This window comes from Ursus maritimus, unplaced genomic scaffold, assembly GCF_017311325.1.
Source record: "Ursus maritimus isolate PB19 unplaced genomic scaffold, ASM1731132v1 scaffold_16, whole genome shotgun sequence".
In the NCBI taxonomy this organism is placed as follows: Eukaryota; Metazoa; Chordata; class Mammalia; order Carnivora; family Ursidae; genus Ursus; species Ursus maritimus.
In genome coordinates, this window is record NW_024424008.1 from 39,847,893 (window position 1) to 39,872,131 (window position 24,239).

The 24,239-nt window shown below is 35.0% G+C and overlaps 1 protein-coding gene across 2 annotated transcripts in view; it reads left to right on the plus strand.

Annotated features, from left to right (window-relative positions):
* Positions 1-24,239, plus strand: part of ARHGAP32 (Rho GTPase activating protein 32) — a 177,042-nt gene that overhangs the window by 123,698 nt on the left and 29,105 nt on the right. For both annotated transcript variants that reach the window (XM_040631035.1, XM_040631037.1), the window contains 2 exons: positions 17,807-17,956; positions 23,753-23,855. In XM_040631035.1, coding sequence (XP_040486969.1) covers positions 17,807-17,956; positions 23,753-23,855 — 253 coding nt within the window. The remainder of the gene's footprint in view (positions 1-17,806; positions 17,957-23,752; positions 23,856-24,239) is intronic.

A 24,239-nucleotide genomic window follows, 5' to 3' on the forward strand; every position in this document is an offset into this window, starting at 1 on the left:
CCACAGCTGTTCCACTGGTAAAAATTAACATGTTTTGTTCCTGCACATATTGGAATTCTCCATGGTTTTTCGTATTTTAAAATTATATCAGTTCAGTTCATTGTGTCTCTTACTGTGGCCTACCACTTGTCAACAATTTTGTATTCAATTTATGTTCAGAAAGGAAGGAGAGAATAAATTTGATCAATAGCAGAAGATTTTGGCATGGTATGTGGTAAATACTCTCTGGCTGTCTTGAATCTGGCCGTTCTTAACCTGTGTGACCTTGGCAGTCCCTTAAGCCCTCTGCCTTGGTTTCCTCATCTCCGAGATGGGAACAGTATTAGCATCAACTTCAGAAGGTTGTAGTGAAAACTGTCTGTAAAATACTTAGAATTGTGTCCAGCACACAGTAGCATTATTTTGTTTATTAAAAACAAATATCTGAATGTGGATTTACATTGGTATTAGTAAAAAAGTCATTTGTAACAGAAAATACGTTAGTCTCTTACAATTAATTTATTTCTTCAAGTAATTTTAAGCAGGTAAACGCAGAGCAATACTGTTATTTAGTATGAATATTGAACCTCTCGAATACTTACATGAGCAGCGTTACAATTTGAACACTTGGGTAACTTACCACACTCAGGAAAATTTAACTCTAAATTTTCAATTCTGGAAAACCCTTCTTTGTTTTCTTCTAATAGATGCTTAGCAGATTGTTGTCTCAGAATTGTTCACACAGAGGCAGTGTAAATACTTTTTTTTCTTTTCTACATGTTAGTGGAGTAACAATCACAGGTTGCTGCTAGTTTAGTGATTCAGCCTTTTACTGGCGACACTTCCTGCTTGATCACTTACTTTTCTTATTTCATTTGGGCCTGAAGTGCCTCGTTTTTATTAGATACACTGTCTCCCATCTGGATAGCAAATATAAACAACCAAAAAATAAGCGAGTTTCTAAAAGACTGCAAACACAGTAAGTGCCAGTTTCCTCCTGGTGTTTTGTGAGCGGGACTCCTCACCTGTGTGGGGCTGGTGGGTGGAGCCAGACTGGCGAAGCCTGTTCTGCGAGTGTGAGTTCGGGCCGGGCAGTTTCTGTGGTGCTGCGGAAGCAGTACGTGCTCAGAGGGAAGGAGCAAGCTCCTGAAGGCGAGCCTCATGCCCACACACAAGCCAGCTCGCCTCGGGTAGGGACCAAACACGGCACAGAAAACTGCAGAAAGGGGGGTGCCTGGAAACAGAGCCGGAGCCTGGAAGTGCTGTGGAGGTCTGACTCGGAGTTCCCCTGCGGCGGATAAGGTCTGAGCTGTGTGCCTGTGATTCATTCTGCATGCTTTTACACGGAATGCAGAGCTCGTGTGTCCCGTGTCCTGTCGGAGCCACTGCTAAGTCAAGTCACTGGGAATAATTTTAAGTATTGATCCTAAAACCTGTGCCACAGCAAGAGGTAAGGATCGATCAGTTAGTTATTCAAATGTTTGTCTCCAGCAATGTCAGAATATTTCACTGAGTCTATTTTTACATTTTCTTTAGGCACATGTTTCCTTGGTTGCTTTTAGGTGCATGGTTAGTTGCTTAATTATTCAGAAATTGAGTAATTGAGCTTTAGTATTTGTCATGTTTGTAGAGAGGTTTAATTTTTGAAGTAGATTGTACCACATAAGTCCTGGGCAATGTGTCTTACTTTCCTGGTCAGTTTCAGGAAGTACCCATTTTTCTGTTTCAAATCAGCTTATTTCTTAACATTTTCTAGACCTTAGGTTAATGTACAAAAGTCTTCATGATGAAAAGAACATACCTTTGTATCATAAACAACCAGGATATTAAAAAACTTTTTCCTGGTGGGTTAATAATATTTCCTGTATTGGCTAATGGAAAATAGGCAGTACTGATTTACTAAAAAGATTTAGCAGACTGTATAAAAAGGCTGTTTAAATTAGCATACGGAGGTAACCCTCCTGCCCTTTTACTTCGTGTGTTGTTTTTCCTCATTGGCATTAATAACCATCTCTGTCCCTAAAATACGTGAATTAACTTTTTTCCTGTTGCAGAGATTTTTTTTTAGCACTAGGGTAGAATTCCAAATTTATGGGGCTTCTTTAGACCTTGGTGATAAATGCGTTTCATTAAGATAGCATGGAAACTGGAATGTTCTCTGAATCACAGATCAGCCCTATTAAGCAGCTGAACATTTTTCTGATTTTCAGGAATGTTCCACTACCATTTAAATGATATCAGTATTTTAATTTTTAAAACCATAAATGTGGGGAATTTCAGAATTTATAGCTCTTTTTCATTGTCAGTTTTTTAAAAAGCACCTGTTGCTCACATAATGGCTTGAGACCATAACTTGTTTTTTTAAAGTATTAGGTAGTACTGTATGGTATTCAGCAGAAGAGAGCAGAAATCTAAAGTTTCTTAGACTAAGTTTACACTTAAGATGATTACAGGAAGGACTAGAAAGTGATCCCATGCTTGTGTGCATCCTTCCTTAGTGATCTCAGCTCTGAATTTAGGAGCTATGACCAGATTTGATTAAGCCGGGTTTGGAAAGCTGACTCAGGTTCTGGCTAGCCCTGTGCTGTGGAGGACTCTAGACATTTTTAGACCAAAGGTAAAGAGAAATTATAGTGGTAGAAATAACTCCTGCTCATTGACACTTACTTGGCATATATAATTTCATGTAAGCATTATAGTAACCCTGACTGATAGGTATTACTATTGTCGTTCTCATTGTGTATTTGCAGGAATTGAGACTTAAATAGGTATATATGCTCAAGAGTTTGCAAATTGGAAGGTGGTGAGAGAGTGGGTTCAAACCCTCAGGTCTGTCTGACTCCAAAATCTGTGTCTTATTCTCCATGCTAATGCTCCTTTTTGTTTTTTTTGTTTTTTTTTAGGGCAGGCTTCTAAGACTTCTGCCTTTAAACAAAAAGTCCTCATTATCAGTTCCATACTCTCCAAATATAGAACCTTTCCCCTCCAGCTCCTGAAAAACAAAACAAAACCAAACCAACCCACAAAACAAACAAACAAACAAACAAACAAAAATGACCTGTGATCATATCAATGTTCCACACCAAACTTCATGGCTTAATAAAGTGCAGAGGATTATATGACATCAAAGTGAATATGATGATACTTTAATCCACATTTAATCTGTTTTGAATCTAATAAAAAATTTAATTTCAAGAAAAGCGTTTTCACACTGTTAAGGTTCTTAATTTTCAGATATCTAGAACTTCATGTAGTATTTTTGGTAGTCTTCTTACCTTTGATGTTACTGAATTCCTAAGAATATGTAGTTATTTAATTTTTATAAGAGAGAATATATGGATAAGTGTCTTCCTGAAATAGTTTTTAAGCTTCATATCAAATACTACTAGTTCATCCTGGAAAAATAAGATCTGGATTATTTAAAAATCCTTATTAGAGATACTTCTATAATCTGTATATTATATCCCATTCCTGTGTTAGACCCCTTTAGTGTCAGGAATTTATATCCACCTCATGTTTCCTCCTACTCTTCTCTGCTAAAATGCAAATCTTTTTGTTCTGTATTTAGAAATGCAATTAGTCAGAGTCTTTTATATAATAACTGAGGTGGTAAAGTCACCAAGCTAAAAAATTCTTTCACTTCTTTTTTGTACAGAGTTGAGGAGCAAAACGAGTCACATTTATTTTAATTTGTAATTTAATTTTAAAATAAGAACCTATCAATTTTAGCAAGAATAATGTATAGCTTATTTATATCACACTAAAATCAGGTAAGCTAAATTTGAGCCTTCTTTGATATTCCTGAAATTTATGGCTCCTGGAAAAGTAAATGTATAATGTAAATAAAGAGAGTGTCTTATCTTAACCTGATGACCATTTTCCCAAGGGAACTGTGATTTATAAAGCTCCGACAGACCATGCCCTTTCTCACTGCTAACTGTTTGTGTGCCCCTCTAGGAAGACCAGCAGCATGATGTTGCTTTGGTTTCATTCTTCACTCTGGAAAAGAGATACATTTTTATTCAAATACTCAAATATTTTTGTTAACCACAGGCATGCCATTCCGTGGAAGAGTTGTGCTGAATACTCCGAAGAGGCAATTTGTTGCCTGTTTCTGCTTCTCTTTTTCTAAGTGAATTGTTCTTATCTCTTCTGTGTCTGAAAGATTCTTCTCTAAAATTTACTATAGATTTATCTTCTGGATGCCTTAGTGTCATTCATCTGCATTCCAGAGAGTAATGCCTTTTGAAATGCCTCTTTTCTCTCGTAAGTGTACACAGAAGCATACTTGACTTATGTAACTGTTAGTAGCTTTCCAATTTTTCAATCAAGAGCCATTACTGTCAGTGCTGTTTTTAATTTAGCATTGTACATGACATTTCTCAAATACCTGGTTTCCTCCCTTTGAGGTTGGAATGTACAGATATCAAAACTGTTACAGTCGTCCACATTCCAGAACCTCATCCCTGAACTGGTCTCAGATATTTTCTCTGTGGGGTAGTCCCTTGCAGCTGTTACATGTATCACTTAGAGAACTGTGCTTTTTCTCTTTAACTTCCAAAATTGTTTATATCGATCAAAAGCAATTCTGTGCTTTCTTGTTCCACAACAATTTCACCAGCATATTAAGACTTAATACTCAAATTTATCTAAAGATTTCCTTGGACATCTACTTTTGGTGGTGGGCAGAGAGGGAGAGGCATGAAATTCAAGGCTGAAACTGCTGTATTCCTGCTTTAAAAATGAGAAGTAGTTCCTAGGGAGACAGTGAAGATTTTGCATTTTGAGTATAAATCTGACAGAAATAAGTTTTTGGAAGTCCAGAACCTATAGATAATAATATTACTGCAGTAAATTCTGGAAACCTAATTCAAAAATTAATCTTTGTAAAGTACATAGCATTTTCTAGTAAAAACAATACTATAAATGGCCATTGTACTGTTTACCAAGGATTTGCTAGCAAATCAAAGAAATAATAGTATGTCATATGATATAATAAAAAATTGTGAATGTCTTTAACAATTAAAGATAGTACAATTATGCATCAAGTTCTGGAAATAGTTATATAAGCATGTTGTATAAATTAGTTATATAAGAAGTCCTTACTACTATTTTAAGTTTTCATGGAGAAAAAGAAATAAAATGATTCAACTAAAATTATTTTTACTTAAAAAGTGCTAAACCTAATATACTATGCATAAAACAGTAACATTTAACAGTGATCTTTCTATCTTAAATTTTTATACCAGCCTTTTCCAGGATGATTTAGAAAGCCTAATTTATTTTTTTATATAGCTCTTTAATGAAGTTTTAAATGATGCCCTTTCTTTCCTTCTGATGAATTTTCCTACAGCAAAGACATTTTCCACAGACTTGAGAGCTTTCTCTGCTGTTCTAACATTTATTTTGTCAGAGTATTCCATGATTTCTCAGGTATTTTCAGGAAATTTCAAATTCATAAATTGCCTGAATAAACTTCTCATTTTTCATATGATTAAACTGACCTCTAAACTGGTTAATTATCTCATCTAAAATCCAAACAGCAAGTTACTGGCAGAATCAGGACTAAACACATATCTCCACCTACTTAGTCCAGTACATTTTCACCTGCTCATGCTTGACCAATAATAGTTATGATTAGATGGACGACCTTCATTGGACTATTCGTTTTATTATTGGAAAGGCATAAAAGCTTTCAATTACTAGGCCATTGGTTCAAGTATGTATTTGTAAATCTTTAAATACAATTCCTCACGTTTTATGCTTACTGAATATTTTTACCACATTAAAAAACCATATATTTACATAGTATAGGATAGCACCAAATAAACTAAAGAAAAGGAATTGAAATATGAGTCTTAGGTCATCTTGATAGTTGGAACTGGATACATAGAAGGGAAGACAAGTATAAAAGGATCATTATTCTGATAACCTTTATTACACTTAAAAGTCATCACATTGAATGTAATGGGAGATTAATTAGATTTTATTTAATATACTTGTTCTTGTGAATTTTTTCTTTTTTTTGAGAGAGAGAGAGAGAACAGAGTGAGAGAAAGAGCATGAGCTGGGGGTAGGGGCAGAGTGAGAGAGAGAAACAGGCTCACCACTGATCAGGGAGCCCGATGCAGGGCTCGAACCCAGGACCCTGGATCATGACCTGAGCTGAAGGCAGATGCTTAACCGACTGAGCCACCCAGGTGCCCCATGTTTTTGTAACTTTTAAGAAGAAAATTCTAGTGATCAGATTTTCGTTTTTATTTTGAGTTTAAATCATTTAGATTGTAATGTTATCACAAACTGAGTTTAGGTTGGTTAACACATGTAAAGCACTGTCACAGAATAAGCACTCAATAAATATTAGCTATATTATAATTATTGTGATATTACTGTATCATAGTACGATTTCTAGATTTTCCTTCAATATTTTAAAAATATCTGGTTTAGGATTCAGTTTATGTTTTTCATCATTGGGGTTGGAACAGGCCATGGGTAGAGCCAAGTTGAGGGAGATCTAACACAAGACAGACCAGAAGATTTTCAGAGATAAAAATACAGTGGCAGAATTTCTTGGACATGTACTTATTACATCAGATAAAAAATTACTCTTAAGTTTGGTGTGCAAGAAACTCCTTTACTGTGATTTGGAGGGTGTTTTTTTTAAGATCAAAAAAACACATCTTCAAAATTATTTATGTGTATTTTCACTTATTGACTTAAAGAACTTCCTTTATGTCATTATTCAACCTAAGAGCTTTATGTACGTTAAAGTTCTTTTATATTATGCAAAAGGAAAAGTTACAAAGGTTGGCAGTACTGGAAAAAGTGTTCTAGGTTCAGTTTATTTTGTGACTTATATTTGTGTCATGTTAGAATCTTGCTCAACTGTCTAGAAATTTTTCTTTAAAAGTTTTGTAGAATTACAATTCGAGTGAGTCACAGCTTAATTTCTGAGTTCATTTAATTTCAAATAAAAGCATTGTTGGTTAGTTTGGACTAATTTAATTGATCTCAAAGCTATAAACTAAATAAGAATTATATTACATTTTCCCTGGCATGAATGTTTACTAAACTGGTTCCAAAGCTGTGTTTCTCAGTTGCCCAAAGATCCTTTCAGGACATATGACAATGCATGCTAAAAATAAGTTAATTTCTATATCTCTTGTCAATATCCCTATTAATAAATGTGAAAATACTAAGTAACACAGTTCACTTCAGCTCTTTACTTAAGACTGCGAATCTAAATCTGTGCCATTTCTGGCTGCTGTTTAAGGCATCATTACCTATTACAGTTTTTCTGTTTTTGGAATTATTTGTCTACACTTGTACCATATAGAATTATTTTGTTTGTGTTCCTTTATTGAAAGTCACTTCTAATATGTTTAAAGTACTCCCTTGTTTATTACAGTTTCTGAGATGAACTTTGACTTAAGACTTTTTTTTTTTAATTGCTATTTCCTTCTCAAGTCTTTTGCACTCATTTATGCCCGTGCAGAGGATACAGGGGAAGTAGGAGTAAAGGGAACTTATCACTGAAGTATAAAAGCAAGACTTTTGGGGCACCTGGGTGGCTCAGTTGTTAGGCATCTGCCTTCGGCTCAGGGCGTGATCCCGGCATGCCGGGATCACGCCCTGAGCCGAAGGCAGATGCCTAACAACTGAGCCACCCAGGTGCCCCAAAAGTCTTGCTTTTTTTTTTTTTTAAAGATTTTATTTATTTATGTGACAGAGAGACAGCCAGCGAGAGAGGGAACACAGCAGGGGGAGTGGGAGAGGAAGAAGCAGGCTCACAGCGGAGGAGCCCGATGTGGGACTCGATCCCGGCATGCCGGGATCACGCCCTGAGCCGAAGGCAGACGCTTAACGACTGCGCTACCCAGGCGCCCCCAAACTAAATGATCTTCTTAAGAGATGCAAAGACATCATGTGATAAAGGTCAACAGTTGTTCATTTTATTTAGCTTAGTAATTAAGAATAGGGAATTTCTTTAATTTAGTTAAATTTTCCATCCAAAAACCCCAAGAAAATGCTACTCGTAATGGTGAAACTTAAGAAACAACCTATTTACATCAAGAATAAGATACTTGTTCATTGGAGATCCACTGATACTAAATAAGAAGAAGTTAAAGGACTGGAAAGGAAGAAGCAAATCAAATCTTTGCTGATGATTGTCTACAAATCCAGAAGAATCTACAAGCAAATTATTAGAAGAACAGAATTGAACATGGTTACTGAACAAAAACTATTTGGTGACTGAAATACCACCCAACATTAATCGAGTTTTTTCTGTCTAGTACTGAGTGCCTTATGTTCTTATTTAATCCTCAAAACATCACAGTTCTGTTAGGTAGATTTTTAACTTTTTCCTAGATGAGGAAAAAGAAGGACTGAGAGATACATACTTTGCAGGGGCACAACTGGAAGGAAACAGCGGTCCTTCACAGCACGGTAATTGTATTTTTACATACCAGTGACAATTAGAAAATATAATTTAGAAAATAGTACCATTTGCATTAGCAGCAAAAATCATAAAGTTCCGAGAATAGCTATAATAAAAGTTCATAAGACCTTTATGGGAAAAGATTAGAAAAATTTACTGAAGGACCTGAAAAATCAATCTTAAATAAATGGAGAGATTTTGTGTGTTTGTGGACAGGAAGGCTCAATATCATAAGCCAGTTCTCATCCAAAATAATCTATAATTCAATGCAGCTTTAATCAGATTCCCCCACCCCCCAATTTTTTTCCTCCTTTAACTTGGCAGGCTGATTCTAAAATTCATATGAAAGAGTAAAAGGCTAAAAATATAAAGGCAATTTTAAAGAATAAGTAGAGGGGACTCCTTGTTCTAGATATAAGACTTATAAAGTGCTAGAACTTAAGAAATTGAAGTGTAAATGGAGAGACTGACAGAATTGAGAGAACGCAGAAACAGACCCCTCCCACACCATACACCTCTTTCATTTAAGAATCAATCTTAAAAATTAGTGGTCAAAAATGAGTGTTCAGTAGAAGGTGATGAAATTACTGGTTATGCAGAAGGGAAAAAGTAATATGATTATATCTCAACCTCACTCTAACCATACAGAAAAGTTCAAAAAAACAAAAAAAGTTAAAAAGGTTTAGAGGAAATAGGACAATATGTTTTTGACCTCACACATTTCCTTACTAAGAATACCTTAAAGCTTGGAAACCATACTTAAAGACGTTTTAAAATTTGTGCAATAAAAGATAAGCCACAGACTGGGAAGAGATATTTGTAACATGAATAATTAACAAAGGATTCATTTCCAGATTATATGAAGAATTCTTGCTCATCAGTGAGAAGAAGACATCAAACAGTAAAATGGGCAAAGGATATGAATAGTTATTTCACTGAAGAGGAAAACTGAATGGCCAATAAACAATGAAATATTGCCTGACCTAATTATCAAGTACAGAAATTCATATTAAAGTGGAAGAAAATTTCATACTAATCAGTTTGGCCAAAATGAAGAAGTCTGAAAGAACTAAATAGGACAATGAAATGAAGACTGGGAACCCAAAAATATATCCTATGAGAGTATATATTGAGAAATCATTTTAGAGAATATTTTAGCAAAGTTGAAATATCCCATGTCTGAACTTGAGTGTCAGAGAAGTTCTCCCGTACGTGCCCAGGGAGACGCTTCGGAGATTGCTCAGTGCAGTATTGGTGGTAATAACAAAACCTTGGGAACTCTCTCAGTGACAGTCAGTAGGAGAAGAGAAGTCTAAGTTGTGGTATATACTTGTAAGGGAATACTATAATGTGGTTAAAATGAATATACTGATTCATAATTATATATTCTGAAAATATATAATTTTGGAGAAGGTTTAGTATATATGATAACATTTCTGCAGATTTTAAAAACATTTAAAATGATAGGATATATTCGTTATGGTTACATACATGTATGAAGTATAAAAACATATGTGGTCAATTAGCTAACATATAGTAATTTAAAAAAGGCAATTTTATAGTGCTCCTGTAAACGGCAAACTAGAAGAACAGATAAATAGAAAGCAATTATAGAAACTTATACTAAGATGGGTCTGTTCATGATTTGGATTGTGGTGGTTTCAGAGGTGTGTGCATATGTCAAGATGTATTGAATTATATATTTTAAATGTGTAGTTTATTGTAGTCAACTATACCTCAATAAAGCTGTCTAAAAATAAAACAAAAACAAAAAAACATGTGGTAGTAATACTGAATTCATGATAAAGGTTCTGTCTGTATGAGAATAGGATTAGAGGCGATAACCAGGTTCTATATTTGTAGTGCTTAGTTTTTTTAATTTAAAAAAAGGAAAAATAAATCTGAGGAAATAATATGGCTAAATGTTAAGATTGAAAAAGCTAAAAGATTGAAAAAGTTCATTGATATTGTCATATTATTCTTTTAAACTTTTCTGTATAAACAAAATATTTGTTAACGTAAACTTACCTACACGGGGCTCTAATACTTCTAACAATTCCTTAGCTCTTGATTACCCAGGACCATCGTCACCCCAGGCCTAGTCTTCTGGTCATGTTTTCCAATCAGTTTGGCCTGAAAACAGTCTAAGTAAATTTTAGGCCAATAGGCTTTTAAATAGTAGTGAGGTTAAAACTAAGTGTACTTCAATAGGCTTTTTTTCCCCTCTCAACTGTTTTTTCTTGGGGCGCCTGGGTGGCTCAGTCGGTTAAGCATCTGCCTTCAGCGCAGGTCATGATCCCAGGATTCTGGGATCGAGCCCCGTGTCGGGCTGCCTGCTCAGTGGGAAGCCTGCTTCTCCCTCTGCCTCCCACTTCCATGATTGTGCACTCTCTCTCTCTTTCTGTCAAATAAATAAAATGTTTTTTTAAAAAGATTTTTAAAAAACCAGTTTTTTCTTTGTTTTCTTAAAATTCATTTTTAAGATACTCTTTTGAAGAGCAGAAGTTTTAGAACTTATTAGTCCGTGTACATAATAACTAAGAAAGTCAATTTGACATTGCTTAGAGGAAAATCCTTTCTCCATGTTTATTGGTATGAATAGATGTATTGTTTAGCCTTGAATGAAAGCAAGTTTTTGGGATTTTGTTTTTAAACGCAAATATTTTCATATTTATTTAACAAAATATTTTAAAGTTTGCAACAGAGAAAGAACTTGGGAAGTTAAGAGATCCTTAAATATCATGTAGTCCAGTTTCCCGTGTTCAGTTTCCACCAAATGGCATCTAATATGTGTTTGAAAACTTCAAGCAAAGAAGGATATTGTGCAACAATCATGAAAATCCACTGCACATGCGAAACATTATACTCATACCGTATTGTACCTTAGGTTTAATAACGATAATCTCCGTAGGTGTTATGCATCCCACTTCTACCCTTTCATTTTTCTGCTTGACTTTATGAATTTATTACAGATCTTAGAACTCAGTGCTGATGATCAAATAAACCTAATGCTGAGGTCATTATCTGGCACAAATCATCTTTTAATTTAATTTACTGAGAAATTAATCTAAGCCCAGCTCTCAAATCAGCCTAGAAGATTTCTGAGACCCACCCAATTTAGAGAAGTCTAGTTTCAGCGAAGTGTTGAGAAAGTAAGAATTCCTTGGTTTTGCTAGAGCAGTATTGTACTGTGTAATTAGCAACACCTGGTGCCCCATGTGTCCGTGTCAAGGTTCACTGTGGCTTACTGAGCTGTATGCTTTTAGCGTACCCTGTAAACTGGTTATTGGTATCATAAAGATTTACCTTGGAGATATTATGTTGTGTGTCATATTGCTAAAGCTTTTAACTACTGGAAAGACTGGTCTAGTTGGTTTTTTCTCTGGTTTAAAAAAAAGACCACAGACGTAAAGTCTATCGTGTGAAGAACATGGAGGACGTTAGCATTGTGGCCCATGTTGCATTTTTAACTCCAGAATAGGGAATTTGAACATAAACTGGCATGGTTTGCTTTTGTCTAAGTATTGTTTGTGTTTTACTTTTGATCTCTTTTATCTGTTGAAATGCTGTTGTTACCATTTTCGTTTCTGTAATCCAGCATATTTGGTGGACCTTAACTCTAACACCCTTATAGTGGCATCCAAGGTTCCTTTGTTGAAACGGGTTTATGAGCACTTAACTGCCTAAACCCAAACCTCCACTCTACCTTCCTCAACAGAAGTCTTCTGATGTGGGGCGCCTGGGTGGCTCAGTCGTTAAGCGTCTGCCTTCGGCTCAGGGCGTGATTCCAGAGTTCTGGGATCGAGCCCCACATCGGGCTTCTCTGCTGGGAGCCTGTTTCTTCCTCTCCCACTCCCCCTGCTCGCGTTCCCTCTCTCGCTGACTGTCTCTCTCTCTGTCAAATAAATAAATAAAATCTTAAAAAAAAAGGAAGTCTTCTGATGTAACTGACAGTATTCTATACTTCTCTTCCTCAAAAGGTAGATTTACTAACTTAGTTTTCTGGTTTGTTATAAAGTAATGGGTGGGGGACAGTGTCAGTGTCCATAATAAGCTGTTCTGGTCATTTTACTGTCTAAAAAATGGGAAGAAAATATAAAGAACAAATTAATATGAAGAGACATTTATATTTGGAAGTATTGATCTTCACATTTGAGTATAACTAAATTGAATATTTTTACTAGTTTACATTTCCAATACAATGAAATTTATCTATCTAGATGGATAACTGATTATTTAATTATGGATGCCAGAGCGTTTTACCACGAGTATCTCTACTGCAGTGGAGTAGAATGCCAATTAGATTAACAACAATAACAGCAACACTAAAACTGTACAGAACATAGTTTAATCTTACTTTGAAGACTTAGAAGTCATTTAAGACTGAATGTCTAGTCATCATTTATGAACATTAGTTATTTTGGTATCTCAGATTGGGATATAGATTAGTAGGTAGAGACCACACCCACCCCTCCCAGTCTCATTACAAGTTGGATTTAAAGTTCCCAATTTATTTTAATTTTTTTTTTGGAAAGGTAACAGAAGCAGGGTGCCCGGCCACACAGAGTAGAAGCCAGGTTGTACGTATGCTGGCTCAATTTCCTAGAAGCCTCACATGCCAAATGGGAACACAGAGTTGGTAATGACATTCTCCACTGGTCTTAATTTTGTCTCCTGTTACAGCCCTTACATAATTGAGTCTTATGTCACTATTTTGGAAAAATTAACATGAACAGTCTTGACCCCAACAGAAAAAGATGGCCAAGTTTCCTTGTTCGTGAGCCAAACTTAGCACACCCAAAGTGGAGTCAGAGCTGCCTAGTGTCCTGGAAAGTCCAGTTCTACATAGGCTGCTCTCTGACTAATGTAATTTTATTGTGTATGAGAGTTTGGTTGGAAGATCATGATTATAATTTATTTCCATACAGTTATCACTGAATTGTGAATGTGTGTATTTCCAGGTTAATATAGAAGTAATTCCAGTCATTCCAGATAGGATATTGCTAATTGATGTGAAGGAAATAAATATATTCCTTTCTCTCCTAGTGGGGTACCCAGTTCAGTATGGCAAATGACTCCTGCAGTTTCTAAAATGTTCTAGCTCAATTTGTGCTGAAAATTGTCACTCTCTTCCTTCCTTTCTTCTGGGGAATGTTCTTATGGACACATGAATTTTTATTTATTTGATGTTTTACAGTAAGTTATAGTCACTTGTTGTGATGTTCGAATCTTCATTACCTCTCAGAGCTGGCCAGTGGAAATCCGTTCACCAGTCATCTTGGCATGGCTCCTTCTGGGCGTGGGTGTTTCCCTTGCTTTCTGTTACAACAGAATTTCTGTATCTCACCTTGTGCTTTCTCTACTGTCGACTGGCAAACAGCCATTTCTCCAAGGAGTCCTGGTTTATTTTACTAAGGAATAATATTTAGCAACCCACACCTGAGACCAAAGGTGTTCATTGCAACTGGAATGTCATTGTTTCTAAGCCTTTTCACTGGCTAGAGCTTAGGAGAAAAATGTATTGTAATTTGAAATTCGTGTTCACATTTCCAACCCAAGTTATATGACTGGGGTTTTTCTTTGACTTCTTTGATTTTCTTATTGTCTCTCCTTTCTCTCACACTGAAAAACTTGGTTCCTAACAGCATTAACATACTTGTTTTCTCCCACAATATGTATAAAGTTGTTTCAAGAATTACACTACCAATCTTATTACCAATAGTGAAACAGTTGAATGAAGTTAAATATTACTTTGTATTTTTTTGTTCTTAGAATATATCCCCCCGAAGCATGGTCATTTTACTGTTTCCAAGTCATTTAAAATATTTGTCTCTGTTGACAATGTTACCAAGTTAGTATTTTAGATACATTGTTTTGGGTTATTTTCAAAATTAGGATTTGCTTTTTTTAATGTTCTAAATTTTATTTTTGAACATGTAGAAAGAATGTTAACATAATTTAAAAATGAAACTATATAAAAAGGTATATTCAGAGCAGTTTTACTTTNNNNCCTACCCATTCTCTTTACCTGTTTTTATTAATTTCTGTTTTATCCTTCTAGTGTTTCTCTTTGCAAAAATAAATTCTTAGGTACACACATACATGTGTTTGTGTGAATTTATGTGTGTGTGATACATGTATTCCCCATCCTTTCTCATACTAAGTATACTGTTCTCTACCTTCCTTTTTGACTTAATATATTCTGGATATTACTCCATATCAGTAGGTAGAGATACTTCTTTTTAAAGAAAAAAAGGCAAACACAGGGCAGCTGGGTGGCTCAGTTGGTTAAGCGTCTGCCTTCGGCTCAGGTCATGATATCAGGATCCTGGGACTGAGCCAGGATCGGAGTTAACTCATCCAGTTCCCTATTAATGCACATTTGGGTTTCTAATACACATAATGGGTTATTTTAAAGTAACTTTTCTAAAATGTTTAAACTGTTCAGTGTGTTCTCCTTGCCAATAATCCAAACTTCATATGCTGGCCTCTAGTACCTGGCCTTTGCCTACCTCTTCAGCCTCATTTCATACCACTGTCTTCCTCACCCACTATACTCAGTGCCTTACAAATCAGATGTGACTTCTTGACACCTTCCCTGACCACCTTATCCAGTATAGTTTCTTTTCTCTTGCCACTATTACTTCACTCTGTTTCCTTACGAGCAGTTAGAAGCAATCTGAAATTACCTGGTTGTTTTAATTTAGACAGTATCACATAGTGGCTCAAAGCTTGGGTTTTCAGGCAGGCCACCTGATTTTGAATCCTAGTTATATGACCTTCGACTGTTACTTAGCACTCTGTGCCTTAGTTTGTTCATCTGAAAAAGGGAATAATAATAGTATTTTCCTTATAGGGTTCTGTGAGAAACGAATGGTTAGTAAATAAAAACACTTGTGCAGTTGCTAGCACTTAGTATAAAATATATGCTAGCTATATTGGTATTTTTATTTAGTTGTTCATTGTCTTTCTTCCGTCAGTAGGCTCTGTGACAGCAAGGAGCTTGCCTGAGTTGTTCCCCACTATAATCTCAGGACTTAGAACAGTTCCTAAGAAATAGTAGGCCGTTTCATATTTGTTGCTGAATGAGTAATATTTAAAGTTCAATTCCTGTTCCTGTGAAACATTCTTGGAGCTTTGAGACTAAAAAAACGCTCTCTCATATACATCATATGCAGTTGTCAAATTCAACACATATTTTCATCAAAATACGAATGCCTACTATTAACATGCATCTTGGAAGTTCTGGCCAATTATTAAAATCTGAAACAAATAAAAACTTAACTCCTATCAGAAAAAGGACAGAATTACCGTATTTGCTTTGATACAGTTATATATCCATGAAATCCAAAAGGATCAACTAAAAATTCTCTCAGAATTGTTGAGAGTTTAGTAAATGATCAGATTTGAACTGTACATAAAGAAATTGTTTTCTAGCATACCGGTAATTACCAGTTAAAGCCATAATTGAAGAAAAGTACTATTTTACAAGAGGAGCAAAGAAATGCAAAATACTTAGCAATATTCCTAACCAGAGATGTTTATGGAATGTATCTTTTCTTAAATAAAATTAGAAAACTTAGAGAGATAAGAGGTTTAGATTTTTCTAAATGACCCACCCTGTTTCCAGATGATAATACTGAATATTGTAGAAACTAAAATTCTTTCAAATTATGTCACTGTAATGTTGATATATAAAAATATATATAAATATGTTAAATTATTGCAAACCAAACTCGTTTGTACTTTTTAATAAATCTTAGAATTATTTTAAAGTTTATGTAGAAAATGAGAATGAACAGAAGTGGTTTGATGGCCACTCTAACAAAGATGCATAATACGTTATCTGCTAGCAACTAGGGGAGAGCAATACTACAAATCCAGTAACATGTAATATAGTAATAGTATGTGTGACATACTTCTGAAGTTACCCAAGTGTGCTATAAATGTCACACTAGCAGATAGGAGAGTGCATAATTTGCATTTACAGCAGGGAATCTAAGATACAAGAGAGGTTGTAATTTACCCAGAGTTTCAGGGCATGTCAGAAGAGATACATCAAAATTATTCTGACAATTCTAAGTAAATTTTAAATAATGGATGTAGAAAAAAATAAATTACCTATTTAATCTGTGTATGGTCTAGAATGGCTACCTTGTTCCAGTTCGCCTAGGATTTCCTAGTTTTAACACTGAAAATCTCATGTTCTAGGAAACACGGGCAAACCGTTATGGTTGATCACCCTCATACAATTCATAGAAAAGATGCTTATGTCTGTAAATAGTATTTCTCATAAAATGGAAAGACATGGAAGACAAACGGCTGATCTGAGTCATAGAAACCCATCTAAGGCCGCCTTGGAGTCCCCAGGCCACACATTCTCTCAGTACACAGAATTCCTACAGGATGCTTCATCAGTTCAGGGGCCTTAAGATTTGGGTTCACTCAAGAATCTATACATAGTAGGATTCAGTAAGACTCCCAGTAATCATCTGCAAAGTGAGTAGGAAAATTGAGACCATTGTGGCTTCTATCCCACAACTAATCTCTGAGTTTATGATAGTTGTTACATGTTGACTTTTAGAATAATTTTTCCTTCAGGCTGCACTTTTTAGAAGTCATTTTTCTGGGGATTTGTTTGCTTTCAATTCTTTTTCTCTTGTCTTTCTAAATATATCGATCAGTGGAAATATTTTACTGTGTGTTAATGTACTTATTTCTCGCCTTTATCTACCAAGGAATTAAGGTGATATATTAGTATACTATAAAAGTATGTTAATAGAAGATCTAATGCTTTTTATATATAGCTATTAGTTTGACAGGTGTGTTCTGTATCTTAATGGGATTGTCCTCTTTATAAAATGAGAAAGAGGTAGTTTTTTCTTTTTTCAGTTTTTCTTTCCAGATTACAAATACTTTAAAAATTCTAACTACCATGTAAAATATTTTAGAAATTGATTAGAAATGTAAACCACATTTACACCATGTTAGGTCTTACTTATTATAAAGATTTCCAAAGCAATATAGGAGAGTAAAACTCGGGTCCCAGTCATAATCCTGTAGCATCCTTGGGTATGCATTGGGAAGATGGCTGGTTTACCAAGCTTGATTTATAGATCACAGATGATAATGTTTAAATTTGCTGACAATCGCATCAAGTAAGATCACAAGTTTGGTGAGAAGAAGGTGTAAAATTATGATGTTCTTTATAAGGCAACTGTTGCCTAAACCTCTGCTGAAAATTTCCTACAGAATGTAAAGTGTACATGTAATACGTTATTTTACAGTCAACCTGTTGAGATCTCTGTTGTTTTTTCACACTAAGCAAAAATGTAACTTCTTGCCACAACTAAGGTATTTCCTCTTCATTATTATTTTTTTTTTTAGTGTCTAAAAAGCACGGCAAGCTCATTACTTTCTTACGCACATTCATGAAGTCTCGTCCAACAAAACAGAAGCTGAAGCAGCGGGGGATTTTGAAAGAGAGGGTGTTTGGTTGTGACCTGGGGGAGCACCTTCTGAATTCTGGTTTTGAAGGTAAAAATAAAATTTATAATCTCATAATTTCAGTTGCGACCTCTCCATATTGATTTTCTAGAATCCATTTTGAAGCAGATTACGCAAGCAGTATCTATTCCGTTTAATTTCAGTGGCACGGTGTCGAACTTCCCACGTACTCATTTGAGTTCTGAGATAATTGAGGATAAAGAAGGTTTAAGAATGCACTTTAACATGAGAGATGCTCATGGTCTGTCTAGGATGAGTAAGACTTTCCCACAAAGGGAACAACTGCACTGTTAGACTTCATTATTTTTATGTCCATCCAGATAGCTTTCTCAGCCAGTTTTCCTTTCACATTTTATTGTAAATTATTTAATTTCTATTTTGAAAAAAAGTCAAAGTCTGGTATAAAATACCAAGGCCAGTCTCCCAACTTTTGTTGCTAAAAATTTAAATTTCTTTATAAATTAAATTCTGATTCAAGAATTCAGTGGTTTGGATGAATGGATGGAGGGGATGAATGGATAGGAAGAAAGAAAAAAGTTAAATATAATACATAATATTTTAAAGTCTAAGTGCAAACAATAATCACAAGGAAGAATGGTATATTTATATAGTATATACATAGTCGTGAGGAGAGAGGAGATATAAATATGGATAAGCTAGGTAGATATAATTATATAATGTGTATAATCATTCTTACTTATATTTATTCTATTTTAGCATGGACTTTAAAATAGTGTCCTTATTTTTTATAAAATTGATTTTGTACCAGAGTTTTCTAAGACGAAAGCTCATTTCAGAGTACTGTTTTGCTACGTGACTCATTCTTCGAGTTGTATTCCTAATGAATAATTAACTTTATAGAGAGATTATCCTGTTAACACTTTCTAAACTTTTGAGCACCTCCCTGTCAGAGCAAGTGACAAGCCTGACCTGTTTCTTCCACACAAAGTGTTGTAAGAAATCATGTAGGAACCTGACAAGGCATTTAAAAAAAATTCTTTTAGTGATCTGTGATGCCAGGATTACTCAGAATGATATTACAGCATTTCAGCTACCACAGACCATAACGTTTATAATTGAGTTGCTTAAAGATTATATCACAGTTACCTAAAGAACTAATTTTTTAAAAAATCTTGTCATATAGTACTTTTTTGTAGATAATTTGTCATTTACATAGGCATTCTAACGTTTTTGTTATCTTAGTTTCTTTTTTCTTTATCTCTTTTTCATTTTTATTTCTTTTGTATCCATTTTGTTCAGCCTTGCTTGGTTGTGATACTAATATGAAGGAGTGTTTTCTAGTTTGTTCTGCCATGCTCTTTAGTTTTTGCACATCAACTCAGCAAGTCTTAGCTGTACCTAGAAGTTTCGGGTGTGTTTCCATTCTTAGTATGATAGGAGAGGACAGATGCAGGTATATCATTTCTTTCTGAAAAATAATAGATTTAAGAGCTACAGTGTTCATAAATCCCCTAACTACGATTAATTTATTCTAGTGGAACAAAGAGTTTTCAGGTATCGTTTATTTTTCTTATAGGACTTGTTTTATTTGCTGCACATATTTGAAACCAAATTTCCTTAAAATGAGGTTGAAATGAAATTGCAAAAAAGTGAGAATGTTGTAGAAAACTTGGTTCCCTACAAAAAAAAAAAAAACTTAGAGTTGGTACAAAATACAAAAATTTAAAAACTCAAAGTAAGGAAACTCTGTTGCCTGAACATATTTCTGTGTTTGAGCAAGTGGCTTTAAAAAAAAACAAAAACAAAAACTACTGTAAATACACAAATTTTTTAAAAAGATTTTATTCGTTTATGAGAGAGAGAGAGAGAACACAAGCAGGGAGGAGGGGCAGAGGGAGAGGGAGCAGACCCCCCTGGTGAACAGGGAGCCCAATGCGGGGCTTGATTCCAGGAACCTGGCATCATGAGCTGAGCTGAAGGCAGATGCTTAACCGACTGGGCCACCCAGGTGCCCATAAATATACAGAAATTTTATAATCAGAGCACACTGGGGGGAAAAAATACAAGGCCCAAATAACCCCTGAAATTAATCCTTTAGATAGTCATATTTTCCTAACTAAAAATCATGACACACATTCTAACAAGTAATACTGTACTAATGTACTCCTGGCCCAGAAGCCACCACCCTGACAATGGAAGGTGACTCTTTCATCTGTGTCACAGAATGCATGCACAATGTCTGGCATATAGAAGGGACGTAATAAATGGTTGACAAATGAGTGAATGAATGAGAAAAAGACAGACATGAAACTGCAACTGTCAAGAAAAACCAAAGACCAATTCGTGTCCCTACTTACTATCGCATCCTTCTCTTAGCCATGATTCTAATGTTAAGGGTCATCAGCTTCAATTTAGACATGTACTCTTATATTGCCATGATGATACAAATATTAAAATAAAAGTGGATCAAAGTGTATTATTGAAGAGTGTGGGAATAATTCTTTTTTTTTTTTTTAAGATTTTATTTATTTAATTGACAGAGAGAGAGACAGCCAGCAGGAGAAGGAACACAAGCAGGGGGAGTGGGAGAGGAAGAAGCAGGCTCCCAGTGGAGGAGCCTGATATGGGTCTCGATCCCAGGACTCTGGGATCACGCCCTGAGCCAAAGGCAGACGCTTAACGACTAAGGCACTCAGGAGCCCCTGTGGGGATAATTCTTAAAGTCCTATCATTTTTTGGAAGAACCACTTGGAGATTTCTAATGCTGGGTTTTGACTGGGCCATTGTTTACTGTGTATTTGGCTGGTTTATTGGATGGTTTGGAGGGGAAAGATGGCTAGTAAGGTGCTTTTCTAACTAGGATTTCTTCTTATAATGTATTTGGTCCCATATTGCTTTCTTATGTGTTAGTGAAAAGAGAAACCAAATCTTTTCTTTTTATCTTCTGATACTGTTCTTCAGTTTCGACTCTCTTTTCCTTAAAATGAAAGTTTATGCTTTTCTCTTTCATTTTGCTACCTATTTTAAATAACTATCTCGTTTTTCTTTCATTAAAAATTCTAAGTAATAGCACTGTTATGTAATTTTATTTATGAAGGCCTATAATGGAGTATGTGGACATTTAGTGTTTTTACCTAGGCAACATAAAATGTAAAGAAAAAATTCAGATGTTTTCCATGAGGTATTATGTTTGCAGAGCCTTAGCCATATTATCAGGGAAAGACTTCTAATTCCCCATATTTTCGAAGGAACCCCTAAACAAGTAGGGAGAATATAAGAAGGTATGAATTTAATATCACATGTTTGTGAGAGGTGCAAGAAAATTACCTGTACTTTTTAATGGATGGTAGCTTATTTTTGTGAAAATTCTGTAATGCACTCCAAGAGCCTGATAATACAGAAAAAAAACCCTGTATTCTGAAGAGTTTTATGTAACAGGGTGAGTTAGCATGCTAATTTGGAGCATACATAATGAGAAGTATCTTTTAAGGAAAAAAAAATAAAGCTTTGTTTTCCTTCCTTTCTTTAAGTCATTATGTTAGTTACCCCAGTAATCTCTAAATACATTTGCTTCGAAGTAGGTGATAGAAATCTTCCAGGTTCCAAGTTATTTTATTTTACTTCTAGTTTGTAAGGATAGAAACCTAAGGCACTGAGGTTATCACTGATGGAACAATATTAGAAGTAGGACTCAATTTCATAAAGATATTTTATATTTTGGGTATCAATTTGACATAGAGATTGCTTGTAATATCAGAGTGAGTCCACAAAAAATACTTGGCAACCCTGCCCGCCTTTCATCTCTACCACCTAAACACAGTCCCTTTCTTGTTACTAAAATTCTTGGACACCTTTAGAGGTAGAAAGCACACAGTTGAAAATGAATACAGTTTCTTACAAAAAATAAGATTTCCCTCCTCTGCTGACTTGGTCATATAACTTTGTTGGCCTCACAAGGGCACTTATAAATTAATTCATTTGTTAATTTTGTGCATTGCTTCAAGACATGCCTCCTGGATTTTGAATATACAAAGATGGATGAAGCATGTTTTTGCTCCTTAGAAGCATGTTTTTGCTCCTTAAAAGCATGACTAATAAAGGGTAATAGTTGTATAAACAAATAATATTTCAAAATGGCATAGTTCTTTGGGCACCTGGAACATAGTGCGCCTCCCTCTCTTTGGGGGTATTCAAAGGCGGCTTGCTTAAGCGTGATGGTTCAATTAGGTTTTTAACAACAGCCAAGAATTTTCCTATAAGAAGGTGATAGTAGGAAGAGAGCCCAGGGAGAGGAAATTGAGGGACTCACAAAATGACTGGTTTGTATGGCAAAAGGTGAAACTTTAGTTGGCCTAAAGTTGTGAAATATGGAAATAGGGTAACAATAAATAAATGCAACTGTGAAGGACCTTATATTTTAGGCAGTATTTTGCCATGGTTAAAAATTGGCTTTCTCCTTGGACTGCTTGAGTTAGAATCTCATTTCTGCCATTGTTTCCTGCTTGCCCTTAGGCAAAATTTCATCTCTGTAAGATTCAGTTTCCTCTCTGTATAATGGAGATAATGATAGAGCTTTTCCTATGAATCTCTGTGAGAATTAAATGAGAGCATCCATTGTAAAAAACTTAGCTTGGCACATATTACATGCTCAATGATATAGTTGATTTAAAAAATTATTCAAAGCTAGGGAGTATAAATTTTAAATGTAAATTATAGGATCTGACAGAATTTAAAAGATAGAATGCAGGAAGAACAGCAAAAGGCAGGAGAACCAAGAAAAAGATCTGTTATAATAATAAAGCAATATTATATGCAGTAAATAGAATACATTAGCCAAAATCAACTTATTAAAATATCTTAATTGTTTCATTTCCCAATCTAAATGTTTCATCCCTTGTGTAGTAGTTTTCTGTGGAACAAATAATGTTCTCCCAACCTTCCTTCCAGGGATTTTAACTAACACTATCAAATGAACATAGTTACTAAATCCTGTAAATTCATCAGTCTGCATTATAAAGCAAAGTTCAAATTTCAGCTACTGTACAGTTTCGAATGATTATGAAAAATTTTTAATTTTATACCTCAAACAGTCCTTTCTAGACTGTAGGCCCAGAGTAGCTGTCCATTTGTGTCAGGTATTCGGTGAGGTAACCAGAGAGAGAGTACCCTTCCTTTCTTTCTACTTTTTGAAGAGCTGATAGTATTGAGTCAAAACATTTTTAATGTAAAGCAGTTTTAATGTAAAGATAGGCAGGAAATTAGAAGATTCCTTCTACTCGAAATTGCTTTGACCTTTGCCTTATGTCAGTGTTTTGTTTATTGGATAAAATTTAGAATTAGCGTTAACTATGAAAAGATGGAAGAAACTTTTAAAAGTGAGAAATTGGAGCACTTACAGGCAATTATCATGTTGGAATAAGCATTAACTTTGTATATCCGTTTTTATGTGTGAAATTCAGCTGAACAGCTGTGGGGTTTTGTTTGTTTGTTTGTTTTTGGTTTTCTTAAGTCTGGTATGGTGTTAGGACGAAACAGTTCATCTTAGTGTTGTAACATGACCTAAGCAAGGCTGCTGCGGAAGATCTTAGAGATCTAGTAACGTACGAATTCTTTCACTTACCTAAATGTAACAGGAGGGAGCCCATCTTGATAGTCAGGAACCAGTTGTCCATTTGTCTCGTTTAGATGTGAATACAAGTAAATATGTCCTCATCACTTTTTGTAGTAGGTTAATCTTTGCCCCTTATAATTTTGATTTACAAATTTTATTTTGCTCATGAAAACTAAGACATTCTCATTTTTTTTGTGACTTTGTTTTGATGGGATACTCCTGGTTTAATCCATGTCTTTAAAAATTCTCTTTAGTGCCCCAGGTTCTTCAGAGCTGTACAGCGTTCATTGAGAGATATGGCATTGTGGATGGAATATATCGTCTCTCTGGCGTTGCCTCTAATATTCAGAGACTACGGTAAAACCTTATTTGGCATTTTCTTTTTCATTCCTATTGTAATTTATTAAAATGAAATGATTTCAAAATTAAGTCACATTGATAGCCCTAATTTACAGTTTAGATAAAGTGGGAAATAATATCTGTAGTGTTCTCTGTAAATGTACTCCTGAATGCCATTTCTTCATCTGTCAGAAAACCATGTCCCCTTAACCTCTTCAGTACTTGTGTTTTGCTTCATTGTAGTATTTGAAGATTTTAGCAGATTTCGAAGTTTGAATCCATGAAGACAATGAGAGATGAACATTTACATTATAATAGGATTATTCCTTAGTTCTTAATTAAAATCGACAAGTGAAATGTTCTGTTGAACCACCCTTGCAACCCATGAATAAATCCCACTTG